General features: G+C 37.6%; 1 protein-coding gene across 1 annotated transcript in view; it reads right to left on the bottom strand.

The window, feature by feature from the left end:
• The window catches only part of LOC122787930 (serine/threonine-protein kinase N2-like), a 122,978-nt gene that overhangs the window by 48,809 nt on the left and 56,614 nt on the right, over positions 1-17,555 (bottom strand). Inside the window, exons 5-8 of the mRNA XM_044054856.1 lie at positions 13,536-13,672; positions 10,249-10,336; positions 7,911-8,062; positions 1,725-1,815 (exon numbers count right to left, since the gene is read on the bottom strand). Coding sequence (XP_043910791.1) covers positions 1,725-1,815; positions 7,911-8,062; positions 10,249-10,336; positions 13,536-13,672 — 468 coding nt within the window. The remainder of the gene's footprint in view (positions 1-1,724; positions 1,816-7,910; positions 8,063-10,248; positions 10,337-13,535; positions 13,673-17,555) is intronic.

Raw genomic sequence — 17,555 nt, 5'->3', positions numbered from 1 at the left:
ATTTGAAAGTTTCTTTCTATAATTGTTGGCCATTTTTCCTTAAGTTGTAGAAGACTTAAGGAGGAGAGCTTATGTATGTTCCCATTGTGTTTGCAGTTACCTGTTAGACTATGTATGGCTCACAGGGTCTATATTAGAACATCAAGGTTGCAAATCTTCGAATGTTCTAATATCGAACCCTGTGCAGCGAAAGCTTAAAATATCGAAGCAACAGAAAAACAAATTTTTTCCTAGGGAAAGAATTCGGTTGTCCGTTTCTGTAGCTTTGGTATTTTCAGCGCTGTGGTGGAAAGTTATGGGTTGGGTTCAGGTAAGTGTGCGATTGTGTGGATGTAAGGGTTAGGATGGGTTAGGTGAGTTAGGGTTAGGGCACGGGTTAGGTATGTGTGCGATTGTGTGGACATGAGGGTTAGGGCGGGTTAGGTGAGTAAGGGTTCGGGAGAGGGTGAGGTGAGTGTGCGATAGTGTCGGACCTTAGGGTTAGGGTTTGGGTTAAGGTAAGTGGGTAGTAAGTGGTGTGTGTATAGTTTAGTGTAGGGTTAGGTGTAAGATTTTAGGTGTATGTCTGTGGATTGCTGTTTGTTTGGTGTGCTTGTGTTGTGTGTATGTGTTTTGGAACAGCGATTTGTTTCCCTAGGAAAAAAATTGCTGTTCTGACAGTTCTAGATTGTAAGCTTTCGCTTACATAGGGTCGATTAATCACCATTCGCTTTTTTAAGCAGTCAGTGATCTAATATAGACCCGGGCTCACACACCTCCATGACAATATAATACTTAAAAGAACAGTATCATAACCTACTGTACTGGGATAGGGACTCAGCCACTGACTGAAAAAGTGCCACACAACAATGTCAATCATTTCATTTAAATGTCTAGTTGCACAAAATATGTAAATATATGGCAAACAGAATAAATGTTTCATATTCATATCTTATTTTTGTAATATCATGCAATATTTTGAAATTCTTGCACAACAGTTTAGCATGTTATACTTCTTCTACAGCAATTTGTTTGAAGTTTCAAGATTCATAAATGAATGTTCCTAGCTTACTACTAAGTTTTCATATGCAGCAGGACTTCCTAAGGATCCTAACTGCTCTAGTACATTTGTTGGAAGGGGATACACTACTGATAAACTCAGCTAATTTTCCAGTAATACAAAAAATAAACACTCAAGATGGTTAGGTTGGTTTGGATGGAAATATATGCTGTGCAGAAACACCATATTACTCCCATAATTTCTTATGGTGCAGCTTTCAAGTGATGCAATATTTTTGATCATCGTCAATCTAATAGTTCTGAACCTCCATATTTTGCGTCTTTGCTATCTGTGTACGATACAACTCCATATGCTAACGTTTGCATCAGTGGTGCTAAAGTAATTACATTGCAGATCTCTAGCTTAGCTTGCACATACAGAAGCATGGTGCTGCATCCAGTTATTAATGCTCAGATATTGAGGGAGGTTGGCATAACGATTAAGATGTTTGCCTTACAGACAAAATGTGCTGCATTTAATTCTCACAAGGGTTAACTGGCTAGGCTTAAAATGCCCTAGAAGGGCAGTTAGCCTGGTACTAATCTATGAACCTATGAATCTATGAATGAAACATATATAATGCATTATACTATTCAGAATTAGTACAAACTGGGTTATCTTCCCTGTCCATCAAAACCATGAATAGTATTTGCTGTATTATCCAGGAAAGCTTTTCAAATCTTACCTGAATCTGCTGTATTTCATCCAAGAAATGTTTTTTTTTCAAGCTGGGAGATGGTTGTGCAGATACTGGTGAACATTTATTAGCCAAAGTACTGTAAGAAATTATATTAAAAGAAAGTCAGATAGTCAGTTGTCTCATAAATGTAAAAAAAGTTAGCACTTTATTAAAGTTAACAAGACAGTTAATACAGTAATTTTACAGGTTTATTTACAGATTGCCCTTTTATAATGAAATCAAGATGTCTCAGAATGCTGATAGGTCATATAAAAGCATTATTTATGCTTTCAAAATAAAAGCTACATACTCATCCTAGCAGCCAACATGCAAGAAGGTCTTACTCCCCTGCAGTGGATAACTGTTCAGGGTTCCTCTTCACATACCACATAGCTTCAGTTCGGCCCATTTCTGAAATTTCTGCATCTCCCATAATTGGAGGCACATTTGCTTTCTGACAATGAATGTCAGGATGTCATGTTTTAAATTAGAAAGGCCCTACTGCCTATCCGACCACCATGCCAAGAGTGAACATAATATAAAACATAGAAAAACACATGCATAAATGGTTCTATCATGCATAAACGGTTATGTAACAGTCCAGCTTGCACAAAAATCCACCCAATGGAACTGAATTGAGAGGCTGTCTAGACACAGGAGTAAGCCAGGACAGTGATAGGGTCCCACAGCAAAAGGTATTCACACATTTTAATTGATATCAGGAGTATATATCTGTTATATCAGACTCCAAGGGATCTCATCAGAGAGTAACTGCTGAGAAGAATCTCAAGCAATCAAACCTAATCCTCCTTTGAAATCCAGAGAAAAGCATAGTCCTAAAGTGCCAAAGTGACAAAAGAGGCATGACTTCTGGGATCGTGGCCAAGAAATAATGCTAACTGAGGGAATGAACAGGTAGCCAAGTGGCAATGCCTGACAATGACAAGTATTGAATGCTGCCACACAATACCGAAATGATACATGTTGTTAGACTTTAGCTAGAGTGATGTTATCTTGGCATTCCCAAACCAAGCTCTCAGGAGACATGTGTGTGTGGAAGCATGCACATGTCAGAGGATGGCACTGGATAACCAGTGTTACTGTGGCATTGATGTCACCACTTTGGTGAGGTTTAAGGCTTAATAAAAATACTTAGATAGCAGTGTTAATGAGGGCTTCACTTCAGATTCATTAGCAGGCTAAGAGATTAGTAGCAGTGTAGGAATCTGCGGTAGGGATTCAGTAGTCATATTAGACCACCCCAGTAGGCACACAAGCCGCCAGTTAAGATAGTCTACATGATGCAACTGGGAGATTTTTGGTGAACATTTTTTAGGCTTAAGTGAAGGCTGAAGAGATCACTGGGGTGTTGGAGTAAAGCACCCTCATGACTACCTGGAAAATGATCTCCTATGGACAGCTCAAATCCTGAGACCAGGAGAAATTCCTGTGGCAGGGGAATGAATGATCCATATTTAACTGGGTGAAGGCTGGTTAGTTAGTAGGCACTGGAGCAAAATGTAACTATAAGAAATGATTTTGCTTATTACCTCTACAATGGATAACAAACTGATCATGCTATAACCATCTCAGAGGTAGCCATTTGAGGACTTTTCTTATACTCCCTGTCCTACACACACATTTTGGAAAGAGTGCAAGGGATGAGTATGCAATGGGTGCAATGTGGGGATGACAGTTTTTTATGCACACCCCCCCCCCTGTACATAGACAGCTTACGATGTATCTCTGGTCACTACCTTGAGTGCACTGAAGGGAGACATTCCCCTGTAACACATCCCTCTCCTACCATTCAGGGATAAATGAGGAACTAATTCCTCTTCATTCCTTTGTGTCCACAGCACATGGGCTCCCAAATGAACCACAGTTGTCTGACTTGCACTTGGGCTTCAACTCCTGTCCACCACAGAGCCAGCATGATTCGATATCTTGCAAGATTGGTATACTTCAGCATACTTGCTGGCTGTGATAATAATGGTGGTAATGATTCCAAAGTATTCCAAACTGTGATTCCACAGTATTCCGAACTGTCATGTGGAAGACCTGGCTGGAATTGCACTGGATCAGGGTGCAATTCTTAGTATTCCTTCCAAATGAGACTAAATAATCGATGTCTTTGAAAGACCTAGCATTTGGGGAAACTTACTACCGATTATGACAACTAATAAACATATATTTCACTATTTTTATTCAAAAGGAACTCAGGTTTCTAACAAACATAAATAATAAAATACCTAAGAAACTTCAGATCACTATCATGCTCCTCTTTAAAACGTAAAGCTATTAGACTATTTGGAACATTGTTTTTATGTTTCAGATGTATTATTAAAAAGGAAGAGTGGTGTATTATTAAAAAAGGAAGACAGGTACATTTTACATATGTAACATTACGGCCACATGGTTTAAATACTGAACTGGTTATGAAACATTCATAGTAGTTTGTGTTTATTGATATGTTTTTTCTATGTGTGCATACTTTCTAAGTATACACATTTATTTTTCATTGTTTATTAAATGTTGGAATGTTTGCAGTTGACTGTTCCTTTAATGCTTCAGGGTGTTGGCTATTTTAAAATCACAGATTTTTTTTTTTAGTTTTATAGATAGATTTAATATTGGTATTATTTGAATTGAAATCATTAAAGGCATAAACTGAGGCACTAGTTTTGTTTTTTTTTTATTTTGTATTATAATAAAAGCTGATTTTTAAAGCTCACAGTCTTTTGAAATCTAGCTAATTTGAATTAACATTCATTCTTCCTGTTTTAGTCGTAACACATTATAATAACAGAGGTTGATATATATACTCTTATTTTACAACAGTTGCAGTTTTGCATATTCCAAACCCCAGTTTTCACAGTAAGAAAATAAAACACTATAGTGTGCTGCTCAAAACCTAATATCTGCTGCTCATCCCTGCCAAATGCAATAAAGACAAAACAGTTTCTTGTTTGTTAGTTAAGAGCTTTGTTCTTAACGGGATACAGTGTTGGGCCAGATCCTGGGGAGCATGAACAAACGCACCTTTTCAGTAGTGCATTCAATTTGTATTGGTAGTTATACCATCCCATAACACCCCCCCACACACGCGCACACACACACACACACACACACACACACACACACACACACACACACACACACACACACACACACACACACACACAATGCCAGATTATAGTATGACAAGACCCATCCACATTTCAGTGGTGGTGCCAACTTGTATTGATAGTTATATTATCCTTTAACAAACAAACACACACACACGCTTACTTAGATGTGCATATATGTGTGCACCACAATATCGACTTGCAAATGATCAAGTCCGGAATGTCAAACACTTATATAATCGAGTGGGCATAACAGGGACAGGCACAATATCAACTCAACCCAGCAGGTAGCACAGTGTTGCTGCTTTGAAAAAAGTAAATAGATACCCATGCATATGGGGTATGGGAATATACCCTTTCCCTGGAGACTAAGTGATCTCAGAGATAGTATATATAATTTGCAGGGAGTGTGGGGGTGCAAAAAAATGTGCGCACACACACACACACACACACACACACACATATATATATATATATATATATATATATATATATATATATATATATGTGTGTGTGTGTGCACATTAACTCATGTGAGTGCCGTCTCTCTCACACACACACACACACACACACACACACACACACACACACACACACACACACACACACACACACACACACAGACAGACACACACACACACACACACACACACACACACACACACACACACACACACACACACACACACACACACACACATGAGCACTTACCTTATTGAATTATATATCACAGATAAATGATATTACATGAAGTAGCTATCAGGAAGAGGCAGCTACTGCTAGTTTATGTGAATGTAGTCCACCTGAATGTTACAGCTAACTTAAAGCAGCTTCCCCTAGCCTCTCCCTTCAGAAACCCCAAGCTAACTTAAAGGCCCAACTGTTTTGGGTATTCCCACCCAATTCCTACAACTGTGCATGTATAGGTTCATACTTTCATAGGTTAAGTATTAGACTAGCTACCCTTGCAGGCCATTTTAAGCCTAGTCAAGTTCCCTTTTTGTGCTCAAAATAACCTATCCCATGTGGTTATAAATTGACTTACCCATTCCATGGTTGATAATTATATATTACCTGTAATGAAAATAACTGGGATCATACCATAGATAATTTGAGGGACCCATGCATGGGATAAAGCATTTAGGAGCTGCCTCTGTCCATTAGTAATAACAGGGGCAGTCCTAGGGTAAATTTTCCATTTCCCATCCATAGATCTAATTTGTACTTGAAAATGGACATTTTATATGGACAAGGAATCTGTTCCACAGCAGTGGTATCCTCTACGAGATATACCTGTACCTACAACTGTTCTGCTGTGTTGCAGAAGAGGTTTAGATAAAGACCAAATACGTCTGATATCATTTGACTTGCTGATGTGCAGTAAATCCATCAGTAATGGGTCAGAAGATGTTTTGTACGCTAGACACAGGTCTGGCAAAGTATATATTTCAAACATGTTTGTGAAAGAGTAATTTCTTATCTCAAGAGCTGCTGCAAAACGCCTTTTGTGAAGAATAAACCCATCATATTTCATATCTTCCTTCTTAGCGTCTCATTTATGTATATCACACTCCCTGTCTCTCCCTTTCTTTAGTGAAGCAAGGCTGATTCTGATATTTTCTTTATATTTTATAACCACTGCTGCACTCACCATCCTACTTGCCTTCCATGGTAACCCACTCTAGTACTGCAACGCTGCTTTACTTATAAGGCCTTCAACTCTGCACAGAGTACTTCAGATGTAGCCCCATTAAATAACTCATAAGGTATTGTGGTCACGTTCCCTTCTCTAGATGCTATCCCCAAAATATATACCCCAGCATGTGCTTTAACTCTATTAATGCCCTTTCATACCAGGGGCTGAGACTCATTATTCATAGGTGTGTACTAGACTAATGGCCCTGGAGCCTTTACAAGCCTAGCCCATAGAAGTGCCCTGGAATAATGTCACCTGATGTTAGTTCCCAGTGCCTTTGTCGAGTAGAGCCACTGGAGTGATCCCTGGGGTGAACTTTCTATTTCCCATCCACTCATCAAGATTTCTCTTGAAGAGGGTCAGCAAGGTGCTCTGCTTGACATGTATGGGAAGTCTATTCCAGCACATGGCCAGTCTGTGGGTGAGGAACCTGTCCCTCCAGCATGTTCTGTTGATTGTGATAATGAGGTTGAGGTCTCTGAAGTGTGTGGTGTGGAGGGACGGGGTTTTCTTTAGATGTAGCATTTCTAACAGAGCTGGGTCAGACATGGCTTTGTAATTCAAGCAGAGATTATCTTTAAGTAGGTGATATGAGACAGAGAATAGCTGGAGTCTTTTGAATCTGTCTGTGTAGGACATGTGTTTAATGCCTAGGATCCTCTTCGTGAGGTACTTTTGTGGCCTCTCCAGCTGTTGCAGGTGTCTAGTGAGGTAATGCCAAATGGGGCATTATACTCGATAATTTGTCTAATGAGAGAAGACTAGACAACAGATAAATACATACATACATACATACTCAGCCTGATGATTTAGGTGTCCTGATAAAGTAAGCCATATTTTTTTTTCATTCTGGATGTTTTAACCGACTGCTTTAATTACACATTTTGACCATGGATTGTCATTTCCAAAACAATGGCCTCTTGTCTTTCACATTCTGGAAAATAATTTCAATAGGTTTGCAGTATACTTTTATACCTATGACACTTGCAGAGTGTTGTAATAATACATTGAAAGTAGTACAACACAAAGATTGTGTAAACATTGATGCACTGTAACACATGCACAGTGCAGTAGTGACGTATTACAAGAAGCTCAAAACAAACTCTGCGTTACAGTACACACTGATACACTATAACATATGCACGGTGTTGTAATAACACATTATTATAAGTGTCTCAACACAAAGTCTGTGTTACAGTACACACTGTTACACTCTAAAACATGCATAATAATTCTACAAGCAGTTCAGGACAATGTCCGTGTTAATGTCATAGATTTTGCTCTAAAATACCACCTTGCTTTTTGACCTACCATGTTACAATCAAATGTAAAGATTTTCAGAAACACAGTGCAAAAGGAGATGCATACCTGTTTATAATTCTCTCCAGAGTATGTAGCAAGGTCACACAAGGCTCTGGACTTTCATGTTCCTGTTTAATTTCAGGGTTCTGTTTAGAAGCAATGTTATTTTCCGCATGTGGGAAATCAAAAAAATCCAAAAGGTTGTACAAAAAATGGTACTTAATGCAAAATACTACAAAATATGTGTTTTTATGCCATTAAAATATAGTTACCATTTGTTATAGAACAAAAGTTTGCTACTGTAATACTACTAATAAAATTCCATGAAGTATGGCATTTTTTACAAGAATACTTTAAAATATATTTCCATACTGTGCTTTGTCTTTTTAAAATCATACTTGCATTACTCAGTACACAGACCTTAAAACTACATTTAGTGTCCTATAGGATTGCTACTGTCATCTTTTTCCCCACAGCTACCCCCTAGGTATTCCCTGTAAAGGCCCAGTGGACAGCATCATAAACTTGTAAACGTACAATGAAATTTCAGAACAAAGCCTTTCCCAGACAGCTCATATAACTAGCTATTCTGTGATACAGTCCAACAGACACCTCTAGTCTCCACACCCCATCAGAAATTGAGAAAGAAAATGGATAAAAAATGAGATCCCTCCAACCTGACTCTGTTTCCTGATGCCATGCTCATTCTACTACTTTGTAAATGTACAGAGACACAACCAAACAGTTACAGAGCAAACATCAGCATTTAATATTTTTCTGAAACAATTCATGAAGCTCTGCCGGGAATGGCTTTGGGCAACATTTGTCAAAGGTGTACTTGGGCACTAGAATTCGGTGTGGTGGAAGCCGATGAAAAATTTGGAAGTCCTGATCTGATCCCAAAGTGTCCCACTCTGTTAGACTCTATTCTCATCTCAGGATGCCTCACTTTATTCTTATCAGAGAATACAAACATGACTCACTTTCTTCTTGTGTTTAACTTGGGAAAGAGAATTCCAACTGTCTTGAGACAGAGTGCATAGAGAGGGAAGAAAAAGGAAATGAAAGAGAAATAGGAAGAAGAACAGGAAGAATTGAGAATAGAGAAAAAGAGAGAATGAGAGAGAGGCAACCCATGGCAAAAACAAGCCTAGCTCCATTTGATAAGAAGCAGCAGGCAAGAAGATCACTCCGGGCTCAGCATTCCCACTAGTGACCTAAATGGCTTGGGACAGCCTAGTGACCTGGGCACTGGAGGATCAGGTTGGGGGGGTCAGCATGAGCAACTTACTCTGTTTTACCCATTTAGGGGTGGAGGGAGGTTGCATGACCTACCATGCTGGTCATTACCATAGGTGCCTGACCCCATTATTTCCACAGCTACCCTCCTGCAAACTCCACTGAAGGCAGGTTCTCAATACCAGGCCCACCCAGTGCTTATATGATTCCATACAACATCAGCTACAGTGTCTGGCATTGTTTTAAGATCCTTCGATGCAAGTGGCCCACTGCTTTCCTGGAACAGTCCCCTAGCACCCTTAGCAGTCCACAACACACTTCAAAATGAGTTGGATTATTTGATCTTATGGACACTTGAGAAAAATCTAGAATTGGATATCAGTAACATAATGTACTTCATTTTGGTTGCTTGAATAGGGCTTAGCATGCATTGAATGGTAAGATTATACAAACAACAAATTACTATAAAATGCTAAGAATAATGAATCACAGACATTTATTTTTTTAGTGCCCATACTGAAAACATTTATAGAAAGCCTATGGGCTTGAGAAGGCTTATCAAGAAATTGTGTTTGCTTGTACTACAGATGAATTGTTAGCATTGCTCTAAAACGTCTTCACAGTGCTCTAGCATGTTATGCTTCTTCTAGAAATATTTAAAAAGAATGTCACCTCCTTACTGAAAATCTGAGTTTTCGTATGCAACAGGACTCCCTAATAGTACTAACCTCGCATATGTATATTTTGGGATAGGATACACTACCGATGCACCAACAAAGTAGCCTGTGCAGTAAACACCATGGTACTGCCATCATTTCTCAGGGTGTTAACTTTTATTTCACAACATTTTTCTGATGTACTTCTTCAAACCTTGGCCTGAAACACTAGATTTTGTGCCTTATATATATGTATATACTATAAGAACCCACACAGCAAAGTTTGCAGCACTGGTACTAAGGTCATTAAATTTCAGATCTGAGACCTTAGGAACTGCATGCGTAGAATATGGTGTGGAATCCCATTATTAATGCACAGACATGTGCTACAATGAGAAATCGAACATATTTTACAATTCCAAATTAGAATGTAGCAGGTTATCTTCACCACCCATCCAACCTATGAAACATGTTTGCTACATTATCTGTGAAAGCTTTTAGTATCTTACCAGAGTTTGCTTTGTATCATCAGATGGATTCCCTTTTTCCCCAGAATCTGTTCTTGGAGTCATTGCTGAAGTGCTGTAGTCATAGTCACTGTAGTAAAGCAGTCAATAAAGATCAGTCAGATAATTGTGCATCCTTAGCACTTTTCCTGCAGTCTACAGGATGCTTACAAGATTGCTAATTTCACAGCTTCATGTATAGAATGGCTTTCCATAAATCAAATCATGATAACTCAGATGCTTGGAGGTCATATGCTTACAAAAATAACAACTATGTACTTTCGGTATCAGTTGATATCTGCAGTGAATAACTCCTCATATTTCCTCATCTGATATCCCCAGCTCAGCACAATTCTGAAACTTCTTAAACTCCTATATTTGGGACACATGTGCCTCTTACTTGATGACAATATTATGATTTCATGTGTTAGGCTAGGAGTGTCCCTGTAACACTTTCTTACCTTTCCCTGGATGTTAACGCACTCTCTCTCTCTATATATATATATTTACATATATGTACATACATATATAATATCTAAATATATATTCATAGATACATATTTATATATATATATATATATATATATATATATATATATATATATATATATTTATATATATCTATATATCTATCTATCTATCTATATATATATATATATATATATATATATATATATATATAAATAAATAAATATTTATGTGCATGTACTCCAGCACACCAGCACATACTAATGTGCCTCTTCCCTTTCATACTGTGCACTGAGGTTGAAATTGCTCATTACACATCAGTAGTCTTCTTATAATTAACAAATTTAAATATATATATATATATATATATATATATATATATATATATATATATATACACATATATAGGTCTATATTATAACCACAAAACCTCACATATGTGAATATGGAAACAACGCATATTGAGTGAACCGTGAAAACACCAAACGTCCTGGACCGCAAAATTCAAAATGTCGAATCGGCATAGTTGGCCAACCTCACCGCCCGCTACGTACTACCTACCCAAACAAAATAAATAATCCACATATATACACTTAACAAAACCCTACTTCTAACCCTAAATGAAAGCTTACATATATTACTATGTATGCACTTACCTTAACCCACACCCTAACCCTAAGGTCCGTAACTACTGCACAACTACGTTAAGGAGCTATATCTGAGAAGGGCCAACTAGGAAGATTCGACATTTTGAATTTTGCACTTCAGGACATTTGGTGTTTTCACGGTTCGCTCAATATGTGTCGACGTTTCTGTATTTGCGCAACTGCGGTTTCGCTGTTGTAATAGGTAACCATATATATATATATATATATATATATATATATATATATATATATATATATATATATATATATATATAAAATGGGTCTACTTCAAATTATCAAAAACCCACTAACCCGAAAATGAAAAGTATGAGATGACTTTACTGAACACTTAATTTCTTGAACTCTCGGATCACTGCAATTTTACGTCAGGAAACTAACCACTTGGCCACCAACACATAAAAAAACAAACTGAAGCAAATCAAACCCATCCAAGTGGGAGGCTTCACCCCCCACCCCCTACTAACTAAAAATACCTACTCTGAGATTGCACTATAGTGGAGAAGAGGGCAAAGTTCACCATGGTGGCCAAGTGGTTACTTTCCCGGAGTAAAACTCCAGTAATCTGAGAGTTCGGGAATTTATGTTTGGCAAAGTCACCCTGGTGATTACAAGTTTGATGAAGTGGGTTTTAGATAATTACAGGTAGACCCATATGTGTGTGTATATATATATATATATATATATATATATATATATATATATATATATATATATATATATATTTATGGATCTAGTAATCTTCATTGAATCTAAGGGTCTATGTTAAATCACTGCACACTTAAAAAAGTGAACAATGATTTTTCGAACCCATGTAAGTGAAAGCTTACCATCTCAAACACTTACAACAGTGATTTTTTTTCCAAGGGAAAAAAATCGCTGTTCCACAAAAAAAAAAAAAAAGTGTAAAACATTACATAAAGTGGAGGGCTGTGCCCCCATACCCCCACTACTTAAATATAGAAACTTTGAGATCGCACTACAGTCATAAAAATGGCAAAGTAATGGAAGCGGCTAAGCGATTTCTTTCCCAGCGAAAAAATCTGCTTATATGCCTTTTCACTATTTTGCCTTTTCGTGCTTTCAAGTTCGATCAAGACACATTCGAAAGAATGCGTCTTCGATCATGTAATAGGAACCTGAATCTAATACTTATGCCAAGATATTAATGACGACAAAAAAAATTGTCATGCTTCCACACATGATATGAGGATTCACCTTGGATTATGCAAAAAGAAAAACATGTTTTTTGCAAGGGGAGTTTACTTCCCTGCTAACCATTTATTCCAAATATGAGACTGCACAATCCCCAGGGAATGGGTATAATACCCAACCCATGGGAACTGTCAGTCTCATATGCAATTTTTGGCAATCCGTTTTGTCGTCCAAGGTGTGCCAATAAATCAAATGTCAATCAAACCTACTTCAGACTAAAGGAAGTGCACCTATATATGCATATACTTATATATATATATATATATATATATATATATATATATATATTTTTTTTTTTTTTTTTTTACATTATGGATGTCGTACTCCAGTTGCACTAATTACATATTTTGACCCTGGGTTATACACTTCTAAAACAGCAGCTTATTTTCTTTCACTTTCAGAAACATATTGTTCGTAGGCCCTACGCTATATATTCATACTTTAGAATACATTAAAAGTAGCACAGAACACAGTCTGTATTACACTACACACTGATATGCTGTAACACATGCACAGTGTTGTAATAACAATAAAAGCAGTATAATACTACATCTGTGTTACATTAAATCTTGATACACTGTGTACATAAACAGTTCTGCAATAACATACTAGAAGTCACTCAACATAAAGTACACATTTATACATTGTGGCACATGTACAGCTCTGCAGTAACACATTACTAAGAATTTAACACAAAAACTGTGTTACAGTATGGATTTGTACATTGAGGCACACTAATACAGTACAAGCAGCTCAACACAAAATCTGTGTCACGGAACACACTGATACACAGTAATACATGCACAATGTTAGAATAACACATTACAAGCATCGATAGCCTAGTAATCTCCTATGATACAAATATCATCTGTCTCTTTGACCTACAATGTTACAGTGAAGTGTGATAGCTTAAAAAGCACAATGCAAAAAGGAAATGCATACCTGTCATTATTGGTTTTCAAAGAATATGCCGAGGTACTAGAAGACTCTAGGCTTTTATGCTCCCATTTTGTTTCTGAGTCCCATTTTGAATCAGTGCTTGTTTTCTCATTTAGGAGGTCAGAATGTTCCAAACCTTGCTGCAAAAAAAAAAAAAAAAAAAAATACACACTGCATAGAATTCCAAGTGTGTGAGTTCACTCCATTAAAAGATAAAAGTTATATAACAAGTGTCTGCTACAGTAATAACATCAGTAAAATCACATGGAGTTTTTTGTCCACAGTCATTCCCTATCAATACCTTGTAAAGGCCCATTGGAGGATAGCACTATAAAGTTAAAAACTCACAATGATATGCCAGAAAAAATCTTTTCCCAGACAGTTCCTATAACTAGATATACTAGGACAGAGCACAACAAATACATCTAGTCCACAGACCCTATCAATGCTTGAGTAAGGAAATTTATAAAAAAAATGAGATCCCGTCCAGTCTGACTCTGGTTCCTGATGCCATGCTCACCCTATTACTTTGTAAAAGTACAGAGAGACAACCTAACAGCTACATAGCAAACATCATCATTTAGTGTATTTCTGAAACAATACCTGAGGCAACCCTGCCAAAAATACCTGTGGACATCATTTGTGAAAGTTTACTGGAATTCAGTGTGATGGAAGCTGATAAAGCATTTAGAGACCCTGTTCTGATCCCAGGTATCCCATTCTGTTAGACCCTGTTCTGTTACAAGGGCATCCCACTGTATTCTTCTCAGAGAACACAAACACAGATCCACATTCTTCTAGCCTTTAACATGGAAAATAAAATCCCAGCTGTCTTGGGACAGTTAGTGCATGGAGAGGGGAGGGGAAATTGGGAGAACGGCAGGAAGAACTAGAAAGAAATAGAGAGAGAGAGAGAAACAACACACATGACAGAATAGTTCCATTTGACAAGAGACAGCAGGCATAATGATTGCTTTGGGCTCAACTTTCTCAACTGTGAACCAGATGACATGGGACCACCTCATGATCTAGGGACTGGAGGTGCTGGCTGGAGAGGGTGGAAGTGAGCAGCTTATGCTGGTTTACTCATCTGGGGGAGGAAGGAGGCTGTATGATCTCTCATGCTGTTCATCCCCCATAGGTCCCAGATCCCATTATTTCCACAGCTACCCTGCTGCAAGCTCCACTGAAAGGGAGTTCACAACAGCAGGCCCACCCAGTGCTTGAATTTTTTCATACAGCATCAGCTCCAGTTTTTGGCATTGCTTTAAGATCCTTCGTTGCAAGTGACCCTAGTGCTTTCCAAGAACATTCTTGTAGCCACCCTTACGAGCTCATCTAATTCTGAATGCCCTGTCTTGTCATTCCAGGAAGAACTTTGTGCCACTTTATACCTTGATGATCTGACTCATTATTGAATACAATACCGTGCTTCATAGTCTTCGAACATAATCATCAGATAGAACCTGCAAAGGCATGAGTCCTTCGTAGAAAATTTGTAAGGCTGTAAAACTTGGACTATTTTGAAATCCTTTAGAAACGGTCATTATTTTCTATTTCTTATAGGTAGCTAAGATGAGACCACCACCTGGCTTGTAAAGCAAAGTCTGGTCCCAGTGTATTTGAAACTCTGTGTCTGGAATTTGCTAATGGGATGCTAACACTAGACTGGGAAAAGTAATACTAGAAATAAATTAGAGTAATACAAAAAGTGAGAGATATTACAGTACTCCTTCCAAGATTATGGGATGAGCTTCCCCTTCCAGTCAGGAAAAGCCACTAATTACATTAATATATTTCAGAAATAATATATAATATAAATGTAAGATGTATTAGATGATCTAAAATCATCTGTAATCTCATAATCTAAAAATGAAACTGTGGACAACAGGCCTGACTAGGTCCTTAGGATCTTTATGAAAACAGTAGATGTTAAGCTGTCCCACAGTTTGATGGGTCTGTATTATAACAGCGAACGCTGTATAATCAACCCCCCAAAAAAAAGGAAAACACAAAATTCCAAACAAACGGAACAGCGATTTTTTTTCCCCAGGGAAGAAAAATCGCTGGTCTGCAAAAAAAAAAAAAAAAAATACGGGGCTTCACTCCCCACACCCCCCCTACTTAAATATACCAACTTCGAGATTGCCACTACAGTGGAGGAAACGGCAATGTCCCGAAAATGAACAGTGATTTTTTTTCCCAAGGAAAAAAAAAACACTGATCCGTGTCTTCAGGATTTTGCCGTTTCGACATTTAGCTGTCGATTAAACAGCGTTCACTATATTAAGCATTCACTTACTTAATAGGGAACCCAGTTTGACTACCTTATTTCAAAACATTTTACATTCTGGCTTTGTGCCTTTTATTTAGAAGGGTGCCATTGTTATTCCAGTCTTCAAGGGAGGAAGACATACTGATACAGGATGCTGCAAGACTATAAATCTTACAAGTGTGATATGTAAATGGTTTGAAAAGATCGCCTTGAAAGTGATACACATCAACTTACTAAAAAAAAAACTTGTATCCAGTACCCACAAGGCTTCATTGCAAGTTGTTCCTGTATAACAAATGTGCTTTAGTATCACACTATTAGTATACATCACAATGCAACAAATGTGTTTCAGTATCACAATATTATTATAGTGTAATACTGAAGCATGTTTAATGCAACAAATGTGTTTCAGTATCACACTAATATTGTAGTGTGATGTACTGCGGTGGTGGTGCTGCAGTAGCATTGTCGCCTCACAGTAAGACGTTGTCCTGTTCGATTCTCAGCTAGAGCGTCTTCTGTGAGGAGACATGCGTGAATGGGCGCACCTTCACTGAAGGTTGTGCGTCAGGGCCGGCAACTCGGCACATAAAAATCTACTGCCAATCATTAGCGGACCGGAGTTCCACTGTGGCAACCCCTAACCAGGAAAAGCTGAAAGACACAACAACAACAACTAATATTGTAGTGTGATACTGAAGCACATTACTCTGCAAAAAAATATGTTTCAGTATCACATTATTATAGTATAATACTGAAGCACTCTATACTGTAACAACTAGGTTTCAGTATCACAGTATTATTATTGTGTAATACTGAAGCACACTATACTGTAACGAATGTGTTTCAGTTATCACAGTATTATTATAGTGTGATACTGAACACATCACACTGTAACAAATGTGTTTCAGTATCACAATATTATTATAGTGTGATACTGAACACATCATACTGCAACAAATGTGTTTCAGTATCACTGTATTATTATATTGTAGAACTGAAGCACATTGCGACAAAGGGGAATACTGCCAGCACATCTGGAATTTTGTAAATAATTTTATGTCATTTGTGAATATCAACATGATTTATATAAGATGCTGGTGTTACAACTGTATTAGAACTGTAGGTCATGTGTATATCAAACTGGTCTGTACAGACGTGTGTTAAAAAGGTATTTTATAAAGTGCTTGTGCTTAAAATGTAACCACAGTGTGCCCTACTAGAATAGAACAGAAATGTACATGCACTATTGTAACTGTTTAAATGTATATATTTTAACAGTGGAAACTGGAATACTGGAAGTTAACTTCAGAAAAATAGTTAAAATTAAATTACTTTATGGCTACGCAATAAAAATGGTATCTTTCAGTTTTCAGTACAACAGGAGACACAGTGTCTGTACTGGGGAGTTATATGTATTGTTTTAGGTTGAAATAATTGCTAGACTTGAAATATAAAGGTATGTAATTGTTTTCTGACTTCCAGAATCTGACAAAGATCTGAGGTCTATGTATTTTCACAGGTAGATACTAAATACGGCCCAGCTTCCAGCAGTGGAGGTTTCACCTAGGACAGAGTCAATATGATGTCATTCTGCAAGCTATCCCAGTGGTAGTATTTGGGATATTAATTTGAGAAGTCTGTTGGTGAGACAGATCATTATGCATTCTCTCTTGGACCTGACAACAACAAGAACCATTCACCACATCTGCCCTGCTCTATAGGTAAGTTTCTAGGGAACAGTATAA

The sequence above is a fragment of the Protopterus annectens genome, chromosome 13.part0 (assembly GCF_019279795.1).
Source record: "Protopterus annectens isolate FY-2018-M chromosome 13.part0, PAN1.0, whole genome shotgun sequence".
Taxonomy (NCBI): Eukaryota; Metazoa; Chordata; order Ceratodontiformes; family Protopteridae; genus Protopterus; species Protopterus annectens.
The sequence above is the reverse complement of the archived record's forward strand: the minus strand, read 5'-3'. Positions and strand labels throughout refer to the sequence as shown.